This window comes from Schistocerca serialis, chromosome 4, assembly GCF_023864345.2.
Source record: "Schistocerca serialis cubense isolate TAMUIC-IGC-003099 chromosome 4, iqSchSeri2.2, whole genome shotgun sequence".
Classification (NCBI taxonomy): domain Eukaryota; kingdom Metazoa; phylum Arthropoda; class Insecta; order Orthoptera; family Acrididae; genus Schistocerca; species Schistocerca serialis.
Window position 1 is genome coordinate 171,963,469 of NC_064641.1, and position 25,868 is coordinate 171,989,336.

The following is a 25,868-nucleotide window of genomic DNA, read 5'->3' on the forward strand; positions in this document are numbered from 1 at the left end:
TTTGACAGACATCAGATCATCTGCTTTCCTCTCTGCCACACCACACTTTAAAAGAACCTGTCTTTTCAAATTTTGTTAAATTTTCTCCAGATCCTTATTAGACATCAGACAAATGTCTTTTTTCTTATCCTTGAGTGACTAGAACTTCTGCAGGACTACTGGTGCACAGTCACTGTTCTGTAAAAGAGCTTAAGCAACAGTACACGATACTTCACGACTTCATTGAGACTGTCATGTTGGATCTCGGATGCAAATTGAGGACAGCTGTATAATGCAAAATTGTTGGAGTGCATTTTCTGATGATTACAGCACCATCTATTGGTCAAATTTTCATTAATTTTTTTTCTTTTTGAGTTCTATGATGTTTCCGTGACACTAATTGTTCCATAAAAACCTACTTATAGAGTTTAAAGGATCAGTACTAAATGAAGAGCATGGAAGTATTAGGTTGGTGCATAAGTTAGTAGTGTTTTTGTCTTGTATGTTAGTATTCTGGTTGCTATTGGTTTATTTATTGATTGTCACTTTTTATTTGTAGTTCACTGTTGCTATCTGAGTTTACATATTGTCATTTTATCATTTGGAGATTGTGAGTGGAGTTGTGGTTGCTAGGAAATGGAGTGCCAAGTGGAGAAGTCAGAATAATTCTAACATAGTCTTCTGTTTTGAGTTCAATAGAAGGGTGACAGCTGCAGAGGCAGCCAGAAATATTTATGCCATATATTGAGTTAATGCCACTGGACAGAGCAGGGAGGATTGTTGTGACATTAGTGACTCTCCATGTTCAGGAAGACATTTGGGGTTTCATGAAGATCATTTAAATGCATTAATCCACAATGATCCACATCTGCGTATGTGCATACTGATGGATGTGATGAACTGTTATCATTCCATGATTGTGCAACATTTGCTTGTAGTGGGGAAGGTTCAAAAATTGGGTGTATGGGTAACGTATGCTCTGGCCAAAATCACAAAAAGCAGTGGGTGGCCATTTGAGCATCTCTGCTAGCTCATCGTCAATTGTCTCATAAAAAACACCAACCATTCCTATCCTATGTCATCAATGTGACAAGAAATGATGTCTTTATTCTGACATAAGGAAAGAAAGGAACGGCTGAGCCCAAACAAAGCAGCAACTCCTTGTACAAAGACCTGCACATATCCACAAAAGATAATATTATGCATCTGATGGAACAACAACAGTGTGCTGTATTACGAATTGCTTCTCCAAGGTGTAACCATCACTGCTAACATTTATTGTCAACAGCTGAGATATATTGCAGATGCAATGCAAGAGTGACCAGGACTGTGTGAAGTGATGCTACTGCACAATAATGCCAGCCCACGTTCTGCTAGAGTGACAAAAAAAACACTATACCAGAGTTGGGTTTGGAAGCTATTCCTCGTGCACCTTATTCATCTGATCTTGCATCCTCAGATTTTCACCTTTTCTGCTCTGTATCAAACAGCCTTGAAGGAACTTCCTTTTTGGATACAAGTGCGCTCTGTACATGGCTTGAAGAGTTCTTCACCTCAAAACGACATGATTTCTGCAGTCATTGAATCAAAAAGTTACCCCATCCTTGGCAACTGTTGTAAATAGTGAAGGAGACTATATTATTCATGACAGAAGTCTCTGTTATGTTTATTACATTTACAGAAAAATGCTACAAACTTATGCATCAACCTAATATACTGCAGTCCATTGTATGTCACTTCCATAGGAGCTATTAAGACAATTTTAGACCAGTTTCATGACACACAGAGGAATTTAAACATTTGTTCTTTCTGCGCTCCGTAAGTGAATGGAACTGATAGAAACCCTAATATGAGGTACAATGGTAAGTCCCTTTACCATGTACATCGCAGCTGTTTGCAGTGTCCCTTATGCTATCCTACAGTGTACAGTATATGGTGTTTGATGGCAAACAACATGTACATCATATGTACACCGCAACTTACAACTGTGTTTTGATTTTTTTAACCCTCAGACAGGCATGCTGTTTTTCATAACATGAGTGGGTGCATGGTGTACTTTGTTTATGTTACCACAGTTAACAAGTAAGAGCAAAATCACAGTTTAATCTTAATTTTATTAAACAATGACTAAATAAATTTATATGAAATGAGCTAAATCACTGTTTAGTTACAATAACTAAACTTTCATAACAAAAAATAAAATAAACTTTCATTGTATCAATCTGTTGCTGCGGACAAGTGTTACCTGACAGCAATGACTCTCTCAAATCATTAAACTCCATTAAGCAGGGTAGTTGCATTGTATCCCAACCATCTGCTTATTTGATTATTAATTATTTTGTAGACAAAAGCTTCATTGTGGGATTGTGCTGCTAGCTCATAATCTGGATCATTTCCTTGCATGGATTGTCAATTTTTTTCTCACCCAACTCGCTGTTTATTTTATTTTACTGTTACTCACTTGGATGTATGACAACACAGTTTATCACCATGTTAGCGGAAGTAATAATGAAGGAATAGGTATGGGCTGATAGCTGTAAAACAACAATGGAGCAGTACAAGACAATGTTAATTGTTCTTCTGCTTGTGTTTCTACAAAAGTGCACCTACTTGAAAGTTAAATATGTGTATTATAAAATTACGAAATTTCATAGACTATGTCAGTTACACAGGTACATATAAAAATGCTTATAATGTTAAATGGCATGTGTGTAAATGGCTTGCCATAGTTAGTATCACTGTTTCATTTGGCCAAATGATGATAATACTATCAGAACTAGTCACTCGTTAAAATCACACTACAGCTTTCTAGCAGTCATTTTGTACTTCTTCAGTTAATATTACTATGATGAGTGAATGTAGGACGGTATTGCTACTTACAGTATTGTTTGATTGGATGGATGGTTCTTTATTGGACTCTTTTTTATCATACAGCACAAATCGTGTAATTGATGTTGGAGGATTGATAATGTTGGCAGTGACCATACACAACATAGTACCAGTTCAGAACTACATAGTCCAGATGCCAACATAAAGTAATGCTTAATATCTAGTGGTAAGACCTTTTTCATGTATGTAGTCCTCCTCCTACTAGCTATAATATGTGCTATCATACTGCTGCCGATATCATCTGGTTATCCAGTAAGCTTTTTCCAGTCTCCAAAGTGTTGAAGCTGCTGATGAGGTAAAGATAACAATCTGAAGAGTTCCAACATCTTTTAAATAATTTACTTATTTTGGCTTTGTTTTGCCATTAATTTAATTATCTGATATGTTACTATTAATATTGCTACGACAACTGCTACTCTTAACTGCTCTGATTACTTCTGGGTTTCTGGCAAATACTGTTGAAGTTTAACATTAATTACTTCCTTGCCATATCAGTGCAGAGAAGCAATAACAAAAAGATAGCCTAAATCATTTTCAACCATGTTGCAGCATGATTTCATGTATGAAAATTGTTCAATGAAACATTATCTTCATATGATCACATTGTTACGAACAGATGATAATGCAGTTAATATTATACAAAATGAGCTAAATGAAAATTAAATTTCGCAGAAAAAATTTTTGTGACCATAAATTTTGTACTCAGTGAGCTGATGAAAAAATATTGTAAATAATTTTAACATACTAACAGTAGACAAAAAGCAAGAGGCTTAGAATTTCTGCATATTCAAAACAAAATTTAAAATATATGATATTAGTCACTTCTAGAATTTATTTGACTGTCTAGATTCAAGAACTGTAAACTCCTGCATTAAAAAACACTAGTAAATGAATGACAACTACAGAAACACTGAGGAATCAGCAACTTTTTTCCCAAAGTAAAGACTTTCCTGCTAATTTTATTATGTTTTTTTTTTTTTTTTTTCACTGTGTATGACAGTTCAGTGATAGTTAATCGTTAATACAGGGTATTAAATTAGTTTCAGAAAGGTGCTAAGTTTTGAATTTTAACCTTGAATTGGTCCACACTCCAGAAGTACCTTTTTCAAAGTGTAATCTACAGAATATTACAAGAATAACTGGGCCATTGAATTAATATGTCTGGTGTTCCTACTTGTTGGCCTTTTTTGGAATTGTATGTAATTGTGATGTATCTTCTTCCTACTTAACATTTTTTTTTTGAAAAATTATTATGTTAACACTTATGCAACAGTAAATATAAAAGTTTTGAAAGTAAAAACTGTTCAACAGAAGCTTGTGAGCAATTAAGTTAATTCATTTTAGCAGCACTTAAAAAGCTTCATCTTGTAGGTGAAAGTCTACTAAAGATTGGGGGGCAAGGCTTTACCTAGTCTTTATCTGCCTGTGACAGTATTTCATGTTCAAAGATATTACTATAAACATTAGGGTAATCAAATCAAAACAATTTTTTTTTCAGAATTCTATTAAGCTAAACATGCATTTGTTACTGTACCAGCCAACCAAACTTATCATTCAAATGTTCTGAAGTTGGAAGATCTAGTAAAGAAGTGAGTAGCATTCAGTCTTGGATGCATCTAAGCAGATTATAAGCTTGCACTGCTTACTGCACATTATAGTTAAAGAAAATTTATTTTCACTCTCGTAGTAAAATTACGTGCTAGTTCCAGGGTATCTATTAAAAGAATTGGGTATAGTCTGAACTAAATTATTCTGAGAAAATGGTCAATTGTGCCAAAATTTAATGGATGGTTAATCAGTGCTAAAATTAGAATTCTGGATTTCTAGCTAGGAAGCAGCAATATCTTAATAATTACTATTTATAAAAAGGTGTGTGAATTAAAGATATGGGACTACAGATATGTGCAAGATACAGTGTAAATGATTACAAGCATTTTCTATCAGTTTTGGAAAACAAGTACAACACAAATGTTTCATGATGCATTGGCTTATTATTGACCAGTAACTTTAGCTCAATTTTTTGCATTTTTTTACTGCTATAAGCAAGTGTTGTATGACTGCATCATTTTCATGAAGCTAGTACATGGCTCAAGTACATGATACCAGATAAATGAGTAGGATTATGATGTATAATACTAACCACTATGGTTTATCAGTGTTTAGAAAACAAGTGGCTAAATTCATTGAGGGAGTTAGCAATCTATATCATCCTCAGACAGTAACTTAACTACATTAGTTTGCATTTGCAGCAGTGTCCATGCCCTTATGAGGAGTGATAACTGGGGCACAGAAAGACTTGTCATTTACTGCATAAATATCTGTTTAAGTCAGATCTCAATAATATTACAATAGATATGTGAGTGAAGGGATGCTGAGCTAGTGACATCTTGGAAGTACATTTGTGAGACAACCTTTACTAAGCTAATCAGGAACACAAATAACATAAAAGACAGCTCATAAAAATTTGTTATCAGTACTGCCAAAAGTGCAGGAATCTATGGATAAATATATTTCCATACCTAAGACATAAACTATGTCAGTGTTATGATACCAATGCACACAACAGATAGTTATGGCCAGCAATAACAACTAATAGTAAAACCAATACAAAATTCACGAATTTTAAAAGACGTATATAGTTCTTTTTCTGTTTTTGATATCTTCCCTCATAAGACTTATTTTAGAGGGAATACACATTTCTGAAATAATAAAACTATTAGATGGAGAAATCATTTAGTACCAAGACAAGTTATGGAACAATGTAGGTAGGAAAAGACTTTTCCACTCATGTGACAGAATGTTGATTATAAATATGTTCAGTGCAATACTTCATGCAAGTGAAATCTCGTAAGAGAAATAAAATGAGAAATCTTTTTGAAGTGTCAGCTGCTACAGCCATACAATTTTTGTATTGGTAGTGATGATATTGCCTGGAAACAAACATGACCTTTCATCGTCACTGAGTTAAATGTTGGGTTGACAACATGTATAAAATTCACAATTAGATACCACAGAAGTAAGCAGTTGTAAATCCTGTATGCAGAAAGAAGCACTGTACTCAAGAAAAGGAATGCATATCAAATTTTAGTTTAGTAACTTTAATACTTTTGGCATTATGTGAACAAAGTCATGAAGGTTGTTATGAATATCACACTGATGTTCTTAGCATGATTGTATTATAACTAGAATGCCTTCTTCTAACAGGCCTGTGCCATCTGGCACAACTCAGAAGTTCGAAACACGGTGCTTCTTTGCATCTGATTTTTATTTTTCTCACATACACTAAGCATTTTCAGAGGTGACAACTTCAGTAGGTATTAGATAAAAATCTTAAAGTGGATTAGGTACTGAAGGCCAAAATTTTGAATTTGTTTCTCAAACTTTTACCAATCCTACACGAATAACAATATATGGTGAATTACTAAGACTCTAAAATAATTTTGTTGTTGGAGTTTTCAAGGGTTTTTTTACTTAGTTTAATTTTGTTTGGTGGAGTACTCTTTGGTAACAAACAAAAGTTAATGTAAATAAAAGCATTAAAGAAAGAATGTCTACTCAAGGAATTAATTTCTTCTGATGACTGGTATTCAGTCACTTATTATGCATTTGCTTTTAATAGTGAATTTTATGTTGGTGTATATGAACTCATTAAGCAAGAGGCAAAAATGTTTAAAGAACCTCTGTTGTTACTTGGATGGAATGCATTAGATTTTTGAATGAATGTATGTTCATGATTTAGCATGTGTTGAGACATATTTTTGACCATGGTTCAGACGCAAATGGAACTGCGAACTTAGAAAATTAATAAAAGGTCTATTCAATGAAAAAAATAATTGTGTTTTTGATTGGGAAAAACATTTTGTATTGTGAAAATAACTCCACTTACATTGACAGGTATGTGGAGTAGCTATGTAGGATATTAAAGATACTGAGTCCGTATCAACATTGCTTCCTTCCACGGTGATTGTGGGTGTTCCTGGAACCAAAAACTCCTGTTCAACCAGTCCCAATAGTTAAAATGAATTGTATTGTTGTGTTGTAAAAACAGGAATATTCTGTTTGTGTGTTATGTTAATGAAAGTTTCAGTCAATAGAAAATTTCATATCTAAACCAGTGCTTGTTACTTAACATCAATCAGTCAACATTTTCAACAATTGTGTGTCCAGATAATCTATTGTTATTACTTTCAGTGTTTTTACTTTAACTGCTTCATGCATGTGTTTGAAAGAACATCAAGCACCTTTGTACTCTGTATGTTGTCCGTATACAGTCTACCTCTCAATTTTATCTTAATATAGTAAGAATATAATTTACTCTACGGACATTATAAATCAATAAAAAATTGTCACCAGGATCTGAAACCCCAGCCTCATAGTGCTTTTTAATTCTGTAGGAGAATTTCACTTAATACTGTAGGTCAATTGATTATAATACATTATTTTTATCATCTGCATGAAGCACTACTTATGTTTGACTGGAATTTTGGGTAGTTGTTATTTACAACATGTAATGACTCCAGAAGTTTTACTATTTGGCAAAACAACTGCAGATTAAATAAACTGTTTGGGACAAATAAGTATTCATGAGGCAATGATGCTTCTATGTCAGCTCTCCTAATCAGCTTCTGTCTCTAACAAATGGTAGGTCTCATGCATTAGACTAAAATTCAGCATCTAAAATTATAACTATTTTGTTTAGCTGATTAAGGATTGTGTCTGCATATAATTAATCCAAACAGAGCAGAAGAAGCATTTGTGCTAAGTGCATCCCATCATGCAATTAACTGAGTAGTGAAGATGAAGATTCTTACACAGGTGCCATTCATATGACAGAAAGGCTGTATGCAGCAAATATAGAATACTACCCACTGCAACTTGTTTCATGTAATGTTTGTATATGTTATAAAAATATGCATAATATGTTAGGGATAATATTCAGGGGATATACAGTAAGATGCTATTGTGTCACCATGGAAATTCATGGTTAAAATAGTGTTTCAACATATTTGTTTTCTATTTCCTGTGGTTGTGTAAGTTTAACACTCCAATATGAAAACACTAATTTCATGATTTTAACCATTCTACTCAAGGAATATATTCTAATTTGGTTAAAAATGACTATTAATATCACCTCAAAATTGTTACAAGTAACATTCTATATCAATTCCACACTATTGATGAAAGCTGTTACAAAACTGTCTTGTTGCATGCTCAATAACTTGTTCTTCATAATTTTCAAAATAATCTGAAATAATAATGATAATTATTAACTACAATTTGGAAAAAGTGAAACACTGAGACCAAGAGATGTCTTCACAATGAACTTTATTCCACCGATATGATTAGCATTACAGACCTGTACATGCACTTTGACTGTGGAAATTCAGTATGGAGAAGCACCGACAAATGATGAAGTCAGAGCCACTAGATGTCATGCATGGAATCAAAGAGCACCTGAATATGCTGTTGGAGAATTCTCTGCATGCAGCTAGTAGATGCATCCACAAAGCATAAACTGTAGTTTGCAGGAGGACCTGGACAAACAAGCAGCTGACTGACCACATCCCAGACATGTTATGGAAACAAGCAGGCCTGGGAAGCAGTGGTACCTGCCACTCTTCAAAGAAGCCTTGTACATTCCTTGCCAAATGTGGCTGGGCATTGTCCCGCTGAAATGTGGAATGTGGAATGGCCTGCAGGAAGGGCAGTGCCTCAGGCTGTAAAACGTCCCTATGTAGCAGTAGTTGTTCAGATTGCCCTGAAGATGTAGAAGGCAAGACTTTATGATACAGGCAAAGGTGACCCAAACCATCACACTTGGCATTTGTCCACTATGCTGCTCAGCAATACAGTCTGCTTGATTGAATTCACCAAGGTTATGTAGAATGCGTATGCAGCCATCACTGTAGGAGAAGTAGAAGTAGGCTCATCCAAAAATAGCACATTTTGCCACTCAGCACACAAATGTTGGCATTCACATGCCCATTGCATTTTGTGTTGTTGGTGGGTTCTGATCAATGGGAACCAAAGCAATGGCATGAATGCCACAATCCCAGCCGGTGTCAAACCATCAATGCAGACATGTCTGCACCTGGTGGAGTGCTCCAACATCACACCAACACTGTGGACAAAGCTGTTCTGTCTGTTGTAATCAAATGGACAAGATGGTGGTCATCTTGCACTGTGGTCACATTGTGTAATTCAGTACCCTATCAGTGATGTGTACGGTTCTCTTCTCTCCATTGGTTCCACATCTGCCTCACTATTGAAACAGCATGCTCTGTACAAGCTGCAAAGTCATGGAATGACAGACCCATGCCCGGAGATGAATTATTCTGCCCCATTCGAATGCACTCAGATGCCAACATTCCACCCTGTGATGCTGGTGAAACATAGTGGCACTTGGTTACATGTTTCCACTTTATAAGATGGCTCTGCACTTAATGAGTATTGTGTAACACTGACCTGTCTTGTCACATAAAAGAAGGTGCTGTCACACCTATATGCATGCCACCTCTCTGCCATTTAAATCACTTATTATGGTTCTGCTATTCTACGCTTCCTCTTATAGTGGCACGTTGCAGACCACTTATTTTAACTGTTTCACTTTTTACAAACAGTAGTATATTATTGCAGCCTTCTAAAAATGAATCAGTAGCACACAGAGAGAAAAAAAGCTTGCATATGAATATAAATATCAGTTAATTAGTACCGTGAAATTGCTCTTCAACATTTCTCTAGCACATAATGTATACACTACAAACATTGTGATCAATAAAAAAGAGAGCCATGTAGAGGTATGAATTATTTATAATGTGTACATGTGAACTCATAAAACTATATTTCACTGTTTATCTCTGGGCCTTGTCACAAGCTCTAATTAAAAGCTAAGTCCTCTTCTGCTGTTTGGTGCTTTAATTCAAAAGACAAGACTCTTAATTTTTTTCTAGAAATTATATATTATCATATGCAATGTAGTTCTGACAAAGACCAGTATTCATATTCTGAAAATCTGAGGCACTCTCATATTATGACAGCACATTGGGCTAGGAACTGTGTCATACCTGCAAATATGTAACTCTCAATTGTTACAGATCAATCTGATGAGTTTTAGTGACCATATGTACTTACAATATTCTGAAAGCTGATTTGTTAAATTTGTTTTATTCCAATTTCAAATTTAAGTCACTTTTAATCAGTGTATGTTAGCATGTTGGCACTAACAACTGAAAAATCCTTTTACTGTGAAAGCTGTGTTGGTTAAGCTGCCTCACCCCTCCCCTGAACACATTATTTGATTATGTCTGCATCTGAACTATTTATTGTGAGGAGTGTGGAGAATTTATCTCTCTCAAAGGAGCACAGTTTCCTGAGGTTTCCCTCCCTCTCTCTCTCCTCTTCAAAGATTCAATGTTTCCAATGAAACTGTCCAATCACAAGGGCAATAAGCAATGGAAGCGGTTGCTGTAATTTTATCTGTACCGAACTGAGAGTATTCTGGAAGCAAAACACTTGCTGCAAAGATGCAGGTGAGCTTTAATGTGTCTAGATAATTCAATGATAACAGCACAATTCTTTCATCATTCCAGGCTCAGGTGCCAAACTGATGCAGGTACTAAGAAGTAGTCTTCAGTGAGGCCATGCAAAAGACAAGACTATGTTGTAATCACATTATTACATTATTCTCTATTGATTAGAGCCAACACAGGCAAAGGATTTAATCTTATTTCAGTAAATTGTAGTTTATTATTGGGTAAGAAACTTAATACACATAGTCACTTCTTAATGAAACCAGAAATAAATAATACTAAAAATCAAGGACCTGAACTGTTAATATGGCTTAAACAACAACCATAGCAGAAAAAAATGACTTAAAAGAAAGGCATTGGTAGTGAACAACTTGATCAAGTCACATGAAGATTATATAAAACTACTGAACAATCAGAATATGAGGTTTACGAGAGACAAACAATGGCCGTGTATAGGTAAGCAGCTAAAGCTTGAGTAATGCTGAGAACTTGATGGAGTATGGAAATATTTTGTAGCCACTCAGGCATTTGCTGCCAGTTTAAGTACACAGGAGAAAAGGTTTATAAGCAGAAGATGTGGTTAGAAAATGAATGTTAGTCGAATGTTTCCAAGTTCTTTTCACTTGGAAAATGACATGGTTAATAGAGAAAAAGATATGAATGGAGAGATTAAATTCATGAGTAAATCAGAGTCATTTTCAGATTATCTATTCCGGAGTTAGTGGGGCAGGTAATTTGTATGTGATCTTTAAGTTAGTGATGCAGGAAATAGTGGAAGATATAAGCATGTAGTTGTGCCTGGGCTTGAAGTATTCATGCCACAGGCTAATAGTGGCAGTTGTATTGTTCAGCACTTATTTTTATTGGATAAATGTGAGCCTATATGCATCTAAAGAAATATTCATCTTAATTTCTGGTATGTGAGGGTTGGGTGTCCTGGTTCATTGATGGTATCTTCATGATCTGATCTCAGACCACATCCTTCAGAAGGGCTATGGTCATCTATCATCACATCCTGAAATGAGGGACATCCTACCCAAGGTCTTTCCCACCCCTCCTAAAGTTGTGTCACATTGCCCACCCAACCTCCACAATGTTCTAGTCCATCCTTATGCCACTCCCAGTCCCAGCCCCTTGCTACCGTATTTACTCGAATCTAAGCCGCACTTTTTTCCGGTTTTTGTAATCCAAAAAACCACCTGCAGCTTAGAATCGAGTGCAACGCGGAAGTTCTGAAAAATGTTGGTAGGTGCAGCCACAACTAACTTCAGTCGTCGAATATATGTAGCGCTTCGCAGGCACAAAGATAAATACTGGCACCAAAACCTCTGCGTCAGTAAATAAATTTAAAAAAAGGCGGAAGACGAGCTTTTTTTCTCCGCCCTGAGTTACGACCACTGCATTTTCATACATTATCCAACGAAGTAAATACAGATTCTGTATTGTTCATCTTCGAATGTAACAGCATTTCAATGCACTACGAAAATCCGACTGGCAAGACCAACGAGTTAAAATTTAACTCGTTGGGCAAGACTGTTTGGGATGTTTCCCAATATGGCCAACTCTGCGTTCTGAATTTTGCCTACCTGTGAGAAGAGATGGTTGCTAATAGGAACTTTTATGAATTGTGAATCACATGCAGTATTCTCTCCACCATAATTAAATAATACGAATATAAACATTTTGCCATGTATTCTTTCGTGTTTGCTGCTACCTCATTTAAATCCCGGCTGCCTAATAAACTACGAAACTAGAGTGAGACAACAGCAAACGCGGAAGAATATACATATCATGTCTTGTTTATATTCGTATTATTCTTATGCCGAATAGTGATACAGTCAGAAATGAAGCACGGCAATTGATTAGATTTTTAAATCTAAGATGACTAATTTCTGTACAGAATGTAATGTACTAAAGAGGCATCTGCAAAGATTTTCAAACGGAGAAAAATTTTCGCTAAACTCTCGTTCAGAACATCTTCTATCATACGCAGTCTATTATTTGGTTCTTGTTGATCATTATCAAAGAAAGCAGTCTCTTGCCATTGTTTCGCTAATGAGACGATTTCTCCCTTTTTTTTTAAATTGTAAGCGGCGGTAGCGCGCACAAAAGCAAGCCATGCCGCGAGCGGCGACAGGCCGTAAACACTCACTATCAGAATGCAACAAACAATGCATGACACAGTACAGTAATGCATTTTCAGCTTTGAGTAACGTAAACACCTATAACAAAGAGAACGGCACTTATCAGATCAAAGAAAAATAAGCAATCAATTCAAACCAGACGACGCACGTGAAAAAGGAAGGGTACCCGTATAAATACGGACGAAGCGCCTGACGCATAGCAACGGCTACCTGGTAAAGTTTAACTGCTAAGCTTACGACTCGAACCAAACTACTATAGCTGTATCGTCATTCATTCGACCTAAACTGTGTCTCATATTACAATGGACCAACTTTGTTTCGATTTAGAGGTGCGGCCTAAAACTTTTCTCTCCCCTTGAATTTCGAGTCTCAGATTTCAGGTGCGGCTTAGATTCGGGAAATTTTTTTTCCCTCGATTTCGAGTCTCATTTTTCAGGTGCGGCTTAGATTCGAGTGCGGCTTAAATTCGAGTAAATACGGTACAGGTATCCTTGTGGAACACCCAAGTGTGAGGCCTACCCAATCCACCCACCCAGCACTTCCTATTTCAATCCTGTCACAGGCCTATCCTACCTCATCAGAGGTAGGGCCACCTGTGAAGGCAGCCATGTCATATATCAGATCTGCTGAAACATTGCTCATCTGTTTGTATTGGTATGACTACCAACCAGCTGTCCACCAGGGTGAATGGCCTTTGCCAAACTGTGGCCAAAAGCAAAGTGGACCATCCTATAGCACAATATTCAGCAGAACATAGCACACTTGATTTCATTGGCTGCTTCATAACCCAAACCATCTGGAGCCTTCCCTCCATCATAATCTTTTCTGACCTGCTTGGATGGGAGTTATCTTTACAACACATTCTCCATGTCCAAAATCATCCAAGTCTCAACTTATGGTAACCTACTGTCCCCACACCCTTTACCCAACTTTTCCACCCCCTCTATACTGTTATTTCCCCCCAGTTTGCGTCCCCTCACCCTCATTGTGTGCTACCCTCTGCTGAAACACCCCTTTGGTCTTTCCCCCTTCTCTGATTGTCTCTTTTCCACTTCCTGTTTCCCACATATCCCCTCCCTCCCACACAGCCTCCTGAAGCTGTGCCTGTCAAGCTTGTCTGAACAACTTTTCCACCCCCTCTATACTGTTATTTCCCCCCAGTTTGCGTCCCCTCACCCTCATTGTGTGCTACCCTCTGCTGAAACACCCCTTTGGTCTTTCCCCCTTCTCTGATTGTCTCTTTTCCACTTCCTGTTTCCCACATATCCCCTCCCTCCCACACAGCCTCCTGAAGCTGTGCCTGTCAAGCTTGTCTGAACACCTCAAATCCCTGCAATCTCCACCAGGCAGTGCTGATTCCTGTTCCCCCACGCACTGTGTATTGTGTACGGTGTATTGAACTAGGGACCTAGAAATAACAGAGAGGCTTCATCCCACCATAGCCCTCAGTGGTTAACAACCCGGCAACAGGCCACAGCAGTCTACCTGCCACCCCACACCGAACCCAGGTTTATTGTGCAGTTCAGCCTTCAGTGGACCCCCTCCAGAACGTCTCATACCAGATGAGTGTACCCCAAATGTTTGTGTGGTAGAGTAATTATGGTGTATGCATATGTGGAGACAGTATCTGTTCAGCAATCACCGACAGTTTAACTGAGGCAGAATAAGGGAACCAGCCCACATTTGCCGAGGAAGATGGAAAACCACTTAAATGCCCATCCACAGGCTGGCTGGCACACCAGTCCTCGACACTAATCCGCCAGATTGATTTGTGCTGGGGACCAGCACACCTTCCCGCTCGAGAAGTAGTGCGTTAGACCACGCAGCTAGCTGGGTGGGCTCCCCCACCCATAATCTGCTATCCTTCCCCCTTCCTTTCCCCATTCTGGGTTGTTGCTCCCACTCAATAGCGTTCAGTTGCTGTCTGGCTGGAACAGCTGTAGATAGCAGTCATGTTTGTGTGAGATATACTTTTTTTATGTGAATCTGCGTGTGTTTTTCTTTTCTGAAAAAGGCTTTCATCAAAAGCTTATATGAACACTCTTTTATTGTACCTGCCTGCAACTCAACATGTTATCTTCACGATAAACATCAATCTGTTCGACTCATAATATTGTTCAGTTGTACATACTTTTAACTGTGTAGTGAGGTGTACTCTCCTACTTCAAGAGCTCATTCTCATAAGAGTGTCTACATGTTCATGTGAACATGTTTTTTGAGTGTACATTTATAACTTCCTTGTTTGGCATTGCCTTCCAAGTAAATGAACACTACTAGAGAATGACACAAGCTGTAACAAAGCTTCCATCGCTTTGTGCTCTTATAGCAATGGTTGTAAAGTATATGCTGCCCAACATTTCTTGGTAGACATGCTGACACTCGCCTTTCCTGCCAAGCTTTAAAATGTGACCCATCATGAAAATAAATAGCAGAAGCCTAGTTTTGATATTGTGGAAGAAAATGTACATCTCAGACTTTATCTTCTGTTTCACTGTGAACTGTACTGTATAATAAATTCCTTTACAAGTATGGCCAAATAAGAGTACAGGCTTTAGTCTTGATCTGGTGCTGACTTGTAATCTGACAGGAAGCTATGTTAGGGCTTAAACACCATGAATGAGTGAAATATTCAATCTGGAAGCTGGCTTTGGATTATAGCCAAACTTTTACCCACCATATTCCATAGGCTCAAAAAGATATGTGGAGTTCCAAAACTATGAGAGATTGACAGATTAAAGCTCACACATGCCTGCCTGAAAATGATTCAAACATTAGTCCACAAAGAGTGGACACTAACTACATGCAGATGATGTAATGGATTTGTATACATCCTCAGAAGGTGGAAAACTAATTTATGCAGGTAGTGCCACTGGCCCAGACACACCCCATGGGAAATTGTCACATGTGTTAGCTATGTAACCCAGTATTAATCTTGAACAATAGCCATTACCATGAATCAGCTGTTTGCTACTCTTCGGTTTGACTTCATTGGTTGTCTTCAAAGTGCTAGTGGGTTACTATGACTGGGTCTGCAAGGGACTTCTTTTATTGTAACCTGCTACAGACTGTCTGGCTTTCTACTTATGACAATAGTGAACTTATTTCATGAACTTGATTTGGAGAATTCTTTGTAACTATTGGTGGTTTGTTTATAAAAACCTTGTAGAACATCATTTCTGGGCCACACTTGTGCATTTGCCCTATCTCTGTTACCTACACTACAAGGCCATCATGTGGTAGCTGGGGGAAAGAGGTTTTTGTAGGCCTCAAGTTGATGAGCCAGTTTTTCACTAATTATCCTACATGGGTAATGACCTGTGTGTGTGTGTGTGTGTGAGGCCGGTACAAGGTTGAGGGTTTTACCCATGATGAATGACGTTTTCCAACACCTTTTGTAGAGAAAATTCAAGAATCCTTGATAGGAAGCAGTGCTCTACAGAAGTGCTACAAGCAGGTGCAGGAAATGACCAATAAAATGCCTCCATTCTGTTGCAGATTCTGATTGGCTGGAAGGCCTAAACATTAAATAATTTTATGGAACAATGTGGAGCTAATGAAATTGGAAGTCAGCAGACATCCCTCTTGGGAGTAGGTGACATTGTACTTGCTCTGAGATGGAGGTATTGTTCTAAAGTGTACGTCTAAAGTCAGTAGTTGGTAATTCTGAGTAGTCAACCAAGTTATTTTTTCACGATGGGAAGTCTACAAGCTTTTGAAAATGTGTTCCAGTGAGCCAATGAAATAGGCATTGTCTGTTTTTCTAGGCAAATGTTGCCATTTAGTGTGTGTGCAGATGCATGGTCGGCAGTGCCCTTACATCAGGTTGTTGAGCCAGTAGCTAACTGGGCAGTGATGTTTCCATGGATGAGACAGACTTGTCGAGTTTTAAGAGCAGCCACTAAATTCAATTGTTATATGCAAATTTAAGTGTGGTGTTTTTGTGTGACTTTTCTTATTGACTTTAAACAGTACTCCCATTTTGTTATCGTGAAGATTATTGGCAGAAGTTGCTCAGAGCCAGTTGAAGACAGTGTACATATTAAAGTCCAGTGATTTGATCCTGGAATCTTTCCAAAAGTGTTGGGATTACTACAGAGCTTTGACTATTGATACTGAAGTAGTGAGGAGTTCAACTATGTCTCACGGGTCAGAGCAAGAATGGCAACCCATATTTAGATCAATTTTATTTGGATAGCAGTGCAGAGTAATAATCCAGTTTCACAAATAAACATTTGTAATTAACCGTAGCACCACTAAACTTGGATCTGTCACATGGATGTCTAAAGGGGGGGGGGGGGGGGCGGCGGAGGCAAAAATTGCCCTCACATTCTTTGCACATTTTAACATTTTTTTGTTTGTTTGTTTGTTTTGTTTTGATTATTTAATGAACTAGGAATTTCTTTACTAGGTTGCAACACACTTTCCAAAGTTATCAGGAACATTATAACATATACAAATACAATAAATTAAGTAATTAATATGAGAAATACTATAATATTTTTGTCATGAAACTAACACTTTCATATACATCAGACTTACATTAAGAAATCATAAAAGAACATACAATAGCAAACCACAAATAAGAAAACAGAAAATCAAAGTCAGAAATTAGAACTGAGTTTTTCCTTCCTACTCACTTTCAATTTCACAACCTTTGCATATTATTATTTTTGCAGAATGAGTGGAACACACATAGACTACTTGGAACACCTGCAACAAACTTAGACACTTTTGTCATCTTGTCTTTTTCCTTTTTAGATTTTTTACTCTTCAAACAGATGTGATGTCTTCCTCCTGAATAAAACTCAACAGATTGAACAGTTGCAGAAATGCTGGGCAGCGTTTTCCTTAGAACACTTTCAATTGCAGAGATGACAGGCTTTTGTAAACCAATGATATTCTTTGCTCTCTCTTCCACATCTGGCCTAATGAGCTGTTGACCTAATTCTAGCAGATACAGCCTTCTTACATTATGCTTCTTCTTATTCCAGTTTGGGTTATTTATGATGAAAATTGTTCCAGCATTGAGACAGGCAATATCTATCAAGGTGAAAAAGAGAGATAATGACCACCTTCTCGTCCCTTGTTTTACTGAATGATGTCGTGTCATTTGATCAATCCTGTCCATGCCCCCTTTAGTCTCATTGTAGTAGAGATTGATGTTTGTCTGTTTTTTCTCTGTCGACTCAACCACCTTGTTATCATTGTGTTGTGCAGAAAGAAGTATGAGATTCTTAGTAGGCTTCAGTTTGGAGATGTATGAAACCAAGGTAACTGATGCATTGCCTGTTTTCGGATCTGTGAATAAGAACTTAGAGGAAACTAGCTCTTGACCCTATTTCTTCATTAGCTGTTCTGGTATGTGTTTTCTGTTACTCTTTGATTTTACCACCAAAGTTAACTTGTCATCATTGTAAAGCTCCTTGGCTAGGTCTAAGGATGTATAATAATGATCTGTTATTATATTTCTTCCACTTCCTGTCAGTGGATTCACTAGGCATCTAACAACTGGCTTTGTACTCTGTTCCTCGACAGGTTGTTCATCCTTCCCTTCATTTCTAGAACATACCGGGTGTGTGCATCTAATATCCTAATCAATATAATGGAAGGAAACATTCCACGTGGGAAAAATTATATATAAAAACAAAGATGAGGTGACTTACCGAACGAAAGCGCTGGCAGGTCGATAGACACACAAACAAACACAAACATACACACAAAATTCTAGCTTTCGCAACAAATGGTTGCTTCGTCAGGAAAGAGGGAAGGAGAGGGAAAGACGAAAGGAAGTGGGTTTTAAGGGAGAGGGTAAGGAGTCATTCCAATCCCGGGAGCGGAAAGACTTACCTTAGGGGGAAAAAAGGACAGGTATACACTCGCACACACGCACATATCCATCCACACATACAGACACAAGCAGACTGGGTCTTTAAATATGTCTGCTTGTGTCTGTATGTGTGGATGGATATGTGCGTGTGTGCGAGTGTATACCTGTCCTTTTTTCCCCCTAAGGTAAGTCTTTCCGCTCCCGGGATTGGAATGACTCCTTACCCTCTCCCTTAAAACCCACTTCCTTTCGTCTTTCCCTCTCCTTCCCTCTTTCCTGACGAAGCAACCATTTGTTGCGAAAGCTAGAATTTTGTGTGTATGTTTGTGTTTGTTTGTGTGTCTATCGACCTGCCAGCGCTTTTGTTCGGTAAGTCACCTCATCTTTGTTTTTATATATAATATCCTAATCAATATGCCATACTTCCCAGGATTGTCTTTCATAAAGACAAAGGGACATCTTCCTCAAAATAGGGAGAGCATTTCATCAATCTATAGATCTGCATTTGGTATGCAGTATTTCACAAACATTTCATCAATTTTGTCAAAAACTTCAGAAAGGGGGCAAAACTTATCCTGCTTTCATCTTTTGGTTCTTGTTTCTTTATCATCAAATCTAATCAGGGGCAGAAATTGTCCACATCGAATACAACTCATTGTAGCTATGTAGCTATTCTTTCCCAGTACGTCTGCAGCTCGTGGTCGTGCGGTAGCGTTCTCGCTTCCCACGCCCGGGTTCCCGGGTTCGATTCCCGGCAGCGTCAGGGATTTTCTTTGCCTCGTGATGACTGGGTGTTGTGTGCTGTCCTTAGGTTAGTTAGGTTTAAGTAGTTCTAAGTTCTAGGGGACTGATGACCATAGATGTTAAGTCCCATACTGCTCAGAGCCATTTGAACCATTTTTTTCCCCAGTACTTTCCCCCATAAGTCCTCAAGAGGCAGTCTAGTGTTTTATTTGTGCCCATGAGTATCAGAATACCAATGAAGGCATACATTTCTTCAATGGTTGTAAGTTTTAAGTTCTTATTATGAGCTTCTTGGTTTGTATAGTCCACGATAATCTTCATTATTTCAAGAGTTATAAACTTTTTGAAATATTTTAACACACTAGAGGTCAAGCCTTCACTATATTTTGTACTGACCTGCATACTTGGCTTGGAGGTGCAGTAATATATTCCCTACCACTTTTTGCTGTAACAGTAATGCTGGAAGCAGTTGCATGCTGTTCATCAGGGGATTAACTCTGTGAACTTGACTCATTTTCAATTGCTGTGTCACTATGGTATGTCACAACCGTATCATCTTCTTCTGGATCACTTTCATCACCTTCACTTGCTTCATTTATTATAGCTGACACCTCTTCATATGTGAGAAACCTCTGATGCTGATGAGACGTTTTATTAGAACTGCGAGTAATGTACAACTGCTCAAACAACAAAAGAGATTTATTTCAAAATAACAATGGCAACACGATACAGCAATACCAACAGTCCGAAACTGCATTTCTTTCTGACATATTGTGATATATTTTAATGAGAAAAGTTGTCTCACCAATGTCTAAGGGGGTGGGGGAGGGGGAAACTGCCCGCACTTAAATTAAATATAATAGGCAGGTTTAAATAGTTCACAAAATTATAAAACCATGAGAGCACATACTCTTAGATATTTTTTTACAACTACCTAAATTCTTACTTTTTCACTCCAACAAATAGATATATTACACAAATAAAACAAATACTGTGAGCAATTGGTGCTAGGGTTAAATCTGTAGAGCAGTACATTGCATAATTCATCTTTCATGCTGCACATCACCAAGAGAGCACGGATTCTAGTCACAGTCAAGGTTGTGGGACTTGGTGTGATCCAACGAAAGCTTCGAGACATGTTTCAATCTGGCTGCCACACCTACGTGTACCTAAACTGTGGTGAAATAAAGGCTGTCTCACAGTTTCTGGATAAAGTATGCTTGGATAATTCAGTTGGTGAGACTCTTTATTGCATAAAGCAAATGCCTGAGTGGCAGCCTATTCCAATAAATGATTTTAATTTATGAGGAAGTTTCAGTTCCAGGTCTTCCCCATAATTTACATGCATACAGGCACCACATGTTAGCTCCAAAGCCCCCATATAAAGAGGTTACCAAACCTTAAGGATCAAAATTATTCAGATGGTGGGGAATACTGTACTGTGTTCTTTGAGATACTGAGCTCATGGCTGAAAATGAATATTTAGTTTATTTATTGACATAAATGGGCTACAGCTTGTAACAACAACTTAAACTCATAACAACTGTTCAAAATAAGGACTATTGTTTGACTTCATTGGTTACACACACTGGTATTCCACCAATACTCACTACTATATCTTCATTGAAGTATGCATTTCACATAATTAATCTTCTCCAACATGATCCAACACCATATCCTCAAATAATACTGAAAGAGCAATTCTTTCTTGAGGTCTTTGGCCAACTCTGTGTGGTCTAAATGAAACGATCCACTGTAAGTCTTAATTCATAACAGAGTATTTCTTCCACTTTGGATGTCTCATGTTGTGAAACTTTTGTATGTAGATTACATCAGGCTTGCTATGCATTACACCCTATTGCATCATATAAATGGAAGTCAGCAAGTTCTGGTTATGAGTAATGATTCATATTTGACAAGCCATGTACTGCAAACACTTGTGGACACATTAGAGACAAGTGTGTGTTTCTTTAGGCAGTGCTACTGACATTGATGAGGAAGGTAGATTTTTGCTATGAAAAAAAAAAAAAAAACAATTTACAAATATGTGCCTCAAAATGCTTTTTAAGACATAAAGCTGCCTGAAATAAAGCTTTTCTTATCAAAAAATGCCACTCAGTTTCAGATCATTTACCCCAAGTATCATTTCCACGCTAAAGGTTTAGAACACACTTTAGAGTAGTTTTCATTGAACTATTCCAGTTGACATCAGTCTTGTTGGACAATGAGGTTTGTGGTGGATGCAAAAATGACTTTATATAATGGCTTTGTCTGAATAATGAAATAGTGCTATGCAGTGTATCAGTTGGCTCTCACACTTTGTAATAGCAGACTTTCATGCAGTCCATTAATGGTACATGTATCTTTGCTACTCCTTGGTGTAGAGGCAAAGAACATAATGCAATGTTCACCTTATAATAAATATGGTACCTCTTAGCCCAAAAACTGTAGATCATTCCCTACTGCATTCTGGGACATGTCTCTGTAGGTGAGGTAGCAAATATACTAGTATATGATGGCATTCAACTTTGACATACTTCGTTTGAATGTTGATTGTGGAAGAAATTTTCACTGTGATAATTTGGCTAGCAAGGGGTGAGAAGTGAGGATGTAAGGTTCCTGGTCTCCAAACTTCACGCCCATATCCTGGATTAAACTGTAAACCTCTCCACTGTATCTCTAGGAGTGAGGGCAGGGGATGATGATTTGTCTTTTAGACATGGGCTCCCCTCTTGGTACTGAACAATAACATTCTGCCACACTGGCTGGCCCTTTGACAGATTAAAATATCCCTTTATTTTGCGTTGATTACAGCACAGCCTTTAATTGTGAAGTTCAGCCAACCCCCTACGTTTTAACATTGTGTGATTTGATGAATGTTAGGAGTGTAACCTCATACAGCCATTTTGATGAGTTGAACTATGTGAACATTTGAAATTGGCTCCACAGTTGAAACTGTGTAGTAAAGGACACAACACAAAGGGAAGCTTTACTTTATCCAGTGACATCCACCATTGCAGAATGTTATTATTCAGACAGCACATAGTAGCTGTGGACCAAGTTACAGTTAAAGTATTCTTTGGTGTTATTTGACAGAAGTAGGCTTTATACTAGCCCTGGATATCATCTTCACCCTTTTCCGACCATCAATAACACATAATTACACCCTAAAAATAATTACACCATAAAGACACTGATTAACAGTTACCTCCCCATTAACCAGATGCACTTGTCAACTTTCACACGACATGAAGGAATGGTGCCATTGTGTGTAATGAAGAAAAAGTTTTCAGATCAAGCAGTTCAACAGTCTCAGAGGCAACAGTGCTATAGGTTCTTTCTCCTGCAACATGAATAAAGTGCTTTCTTTACCCATTATAAGTGAATGATTGGATATGGACAATTTGTCAAACACCTTACATACCAGTTTAACTTAATATACATTCCAAAAATTGAGGATGAGTTTGGCTTTAGAAAAAATAAAGGCATTGAACTGGCATTTCTCACAATGTGTGTGGTAGTGGAGGTAAGATTTATGAAAAATTATAACATTTTCATCAGATATGTTGACACAGAAAAATTGTTCAACAACGTAAAATGGTGCAAGATGTTTAAAATTCACCACTCTGCAAAACCGAAGGATGAAATAGATAATTATAAATATATAAGCAATTATTAGTATAAATAATTATAAATATAAGTAATAACAAATATATTAACTTCTTGGTGGAAATGAATGGAAGTGTGGGAGCATGTTGCCAGAGGTCTCCCATGCATGCATCATTGTGACTATAGCTCACAAATTGAGCTGGCCCTGCAGTCCGAGACAGTTAAAAGCATGGGAGAAGACACAGAGTATGTGTGTGTGTGTGTGTGTGTGTGTGTGCCAATCAGAGAACAGTTGTGCTGCACTGTGGTGGTGTTTGTCATTAGAACATGGTTGAGAGACAACACAAGGGGAATAATCATCGGGAAACTGTGAGGAGGGTGAAGTGTGATGAGTGTACCCCATGAATTTGGTATTACTAAGTATCATTGTTTCATGTGCATGGGGTGTGTTTTGAAACACAGGCACTGCTGCCTGAATGAGAGGAAGTGGTTGATCACAGTCAACTTCAGCAGAAGATGACTGCTACACTGTACAGTGGGCAAGAAGGGGCCCCACATGAAACAGCAGGTGCAATTGCAATCACATTTAACAGGACTGTGAAGCATACAATCTCACACTCTATAGTGACATGGCAATTGCATGGGGGTGGTCTCTCACCCAATGAATAGTATATTGTGTCCTGTTGAAAACCACATGTGGGTAGCATCATCTGTGATGGTGCCAAGAGCATAGGAACCGGACAAATGAGGAGTTGGGTCACATGCTTTTCTCACAGAAGAGCAAATTCAGCCTGAGTAGTGATTTTGGACATACTTCCATACATCAAGAGGTGGGAACATGTAATGCATCCAGGAATACTGTTGATGGTCTAGGTGTTATGGTGTTGGGAAGTGTAGTATTACATGGGTGCACTGACCTCTGAATCATTGAATGTGGTACACTCATTGTTAACATTATTGTGATACTGTACTCCTTCCCCAGGTGCATCTTTTCTAGTCTGATTTCGGCGTTTATTTCATTTTTGTGGATGAAAATGCACAAATGCATCAAACTGAATAGGGGGAGGAGCTCTTCGAACAGGAGGATATTTGGTGAATGGACTGGCCTGACGATTCCCCTGACTTGAATACCATCGAGCATTTGTGGATGTGGTGGGGAGATGTATTGCGGAACATCCACATGCACTGCTGACAATTGAGCAGTTGTCAATGGTGCTGGTGGAGGAATGGAACAGCCTACCACAAAAACTCCTTACCAACCTTGTGGCCACTGTGGGAGCACATTGCAAAGCATGCATTGCTGTCCGTGATGATCACACACCCTATTAAGAACCACGTCCCACACTTTGACTTCACTGCAACTATTGTCTTTGAATAAAAGTGTTTGTTTCTGATTGTTGCATTGTGCATTTCTTTCAGCTATCTTCTGTGCTATACTGTAGCAGTTCTTTCTATGTATGGTCCAAGTTTTTTTGGATATGTTACCTGGCAGTGGAATATCATGTCAAAGTCACTGTTTTCCTTATGTTTTGCACAACAGTGTATGTATAAGCTGTAGGGAAAAGATAGATAGTATACAGTATACAGTATACATAAGAACATACAAAGAACAGCAAGAATGGAAGATCAAGTTAGCTGTAGGCCAACTTGGATATATAAGACAAGGAGTCGGCCTTCATGCCTTACTGTTCAATCTTCACATTGAAGGAGCAGTGAAGGAAAATAAGGGTCAAGAGTGAGATTAAAATTCAGGGTGAAAGGATATCGATGATAAGTTTCTCTGGTGGCACTGCTGTCGTCTATGAAAGGGAAGAAGAATTACAGGACCTGTTTGATGGAATGTACAGTCTAATGAGCACAGAATATGGTTTTCAAGTAAACCAGAGAAAGAATGTATTGACGGGAAGAAGATGTGAGATTAGTGATAAATGTAATATCAGATTTGAGGAGCATGTAATAGACAAAGTAATGGAACTAGTTCAACTGCATTTTCTGACTACGTCTGCATTATGAAATTGGTCTGATATTCCACATGACTGCGTATTTTATTCGTGAATTTTTTGTTGCCTAACCAAACACTATTGGTGCAGCTTTAATAGGCTTGGTTTTAAAATGAACTTGGAAGTGTGCTGGGTTTAAAATATAAAATTAAATAGCATTCCTTTCTCTTTCTCTCACTGGCTGCTGGATTCATGCTTGTATCAATAACTGTGTTGTGTGCAATGTCCATGTTGGTATTCAGTGTTAGTTCACAGTGTACGTGTATACTGGGTTCAAGTTGTGCCAAGGTGAAGAATTTAAAAATTATTAGGCATGGAATTCTGTTTCTAAGATGTTTTAGTTTTTCTCGGACATATTCCATAAGTCAGCTAATTTCAAAGCATGTTTTTGCTCGTGCAAGTATACCTAACTTGGTAGTGTCAGGAACAGGAGCCTAACCTTGGGAACTGTTATGTTTCAGACTGATAAGAAACGAAGAAGTTCTCTGCAGAAGTGCTGAGGAAATGAATATGAGGGTTGGAACTCCAATAGTGGCAACTATTTGTTTACAGCTCATACAAAATAGATATATGTTTCAAAGTTTAACTGACCTTCAAAATAGTCACCAGCATTGTGTATAACCTGTTACCAGCGATGTGGAAGTCGTAGGATGCTCTTAGCAGTGCCAGTTGTGTTGACAGTTCAAGTGGTGTGGTCTATTGCCTGACGAATATGTAGCAGTTCAGAAGCAAATGCTGTGAAGTGTTTCCTTCAGTTTAGAAAGCGAGTTGAACTTACGAGGGCTTAAGTCAGGGGAGTGCAGTAGGTGGTATAGCACTTAGCAGCCCCATCAGTCAAACAGATCAGTAACAGCTTGCACTGTATGTTCTTGAGCATTGTCCTGCAAAATGATGGTCAGGTCCTGCAGAAAATGTCATCACTTCTGTCTCTATGCTGTTCATTTTTGAAACACAACCTACGACCAGCTTAGAGGCAGAATGTCAGTAAAACTTTGAAACACGTATCTATTTTGTACAAACTGTAATTAAATAGCTGCCACTATTAAAGTCCCAACCCTCGTATGTGGGAAACAAGTCACGAGAAAAGGGTATAGGACCATGGCACTTGTGTAATATTCATCAAGGAGTAATCTTCTGTGGTACTACA

At 37.9% G+C, this 25,868-nt stretch overlaps 1 protein-coding gene across 1 annotated transcript in view; it reads right to left on the minus strand.

Annotated features, from left to right (window-relative positions):
- Positions 1–25,868, minus strand: part of LOC126474337 (kazrin) — an 857,979-nt gene that overhangs the window by 139,085 nt on the left and 693,026 nt on the right. The window contains exon 11 of the mRNA XM_050101804.1: positions 6,755–6,844. Within this exon, the coding sequence (XP_049957761.1) occupies positions 6,755–6,844 (90 nt within the window). The remainder of the gene's footprint in view (positions 1–6,754; positions 6,845–25,868) is intronic.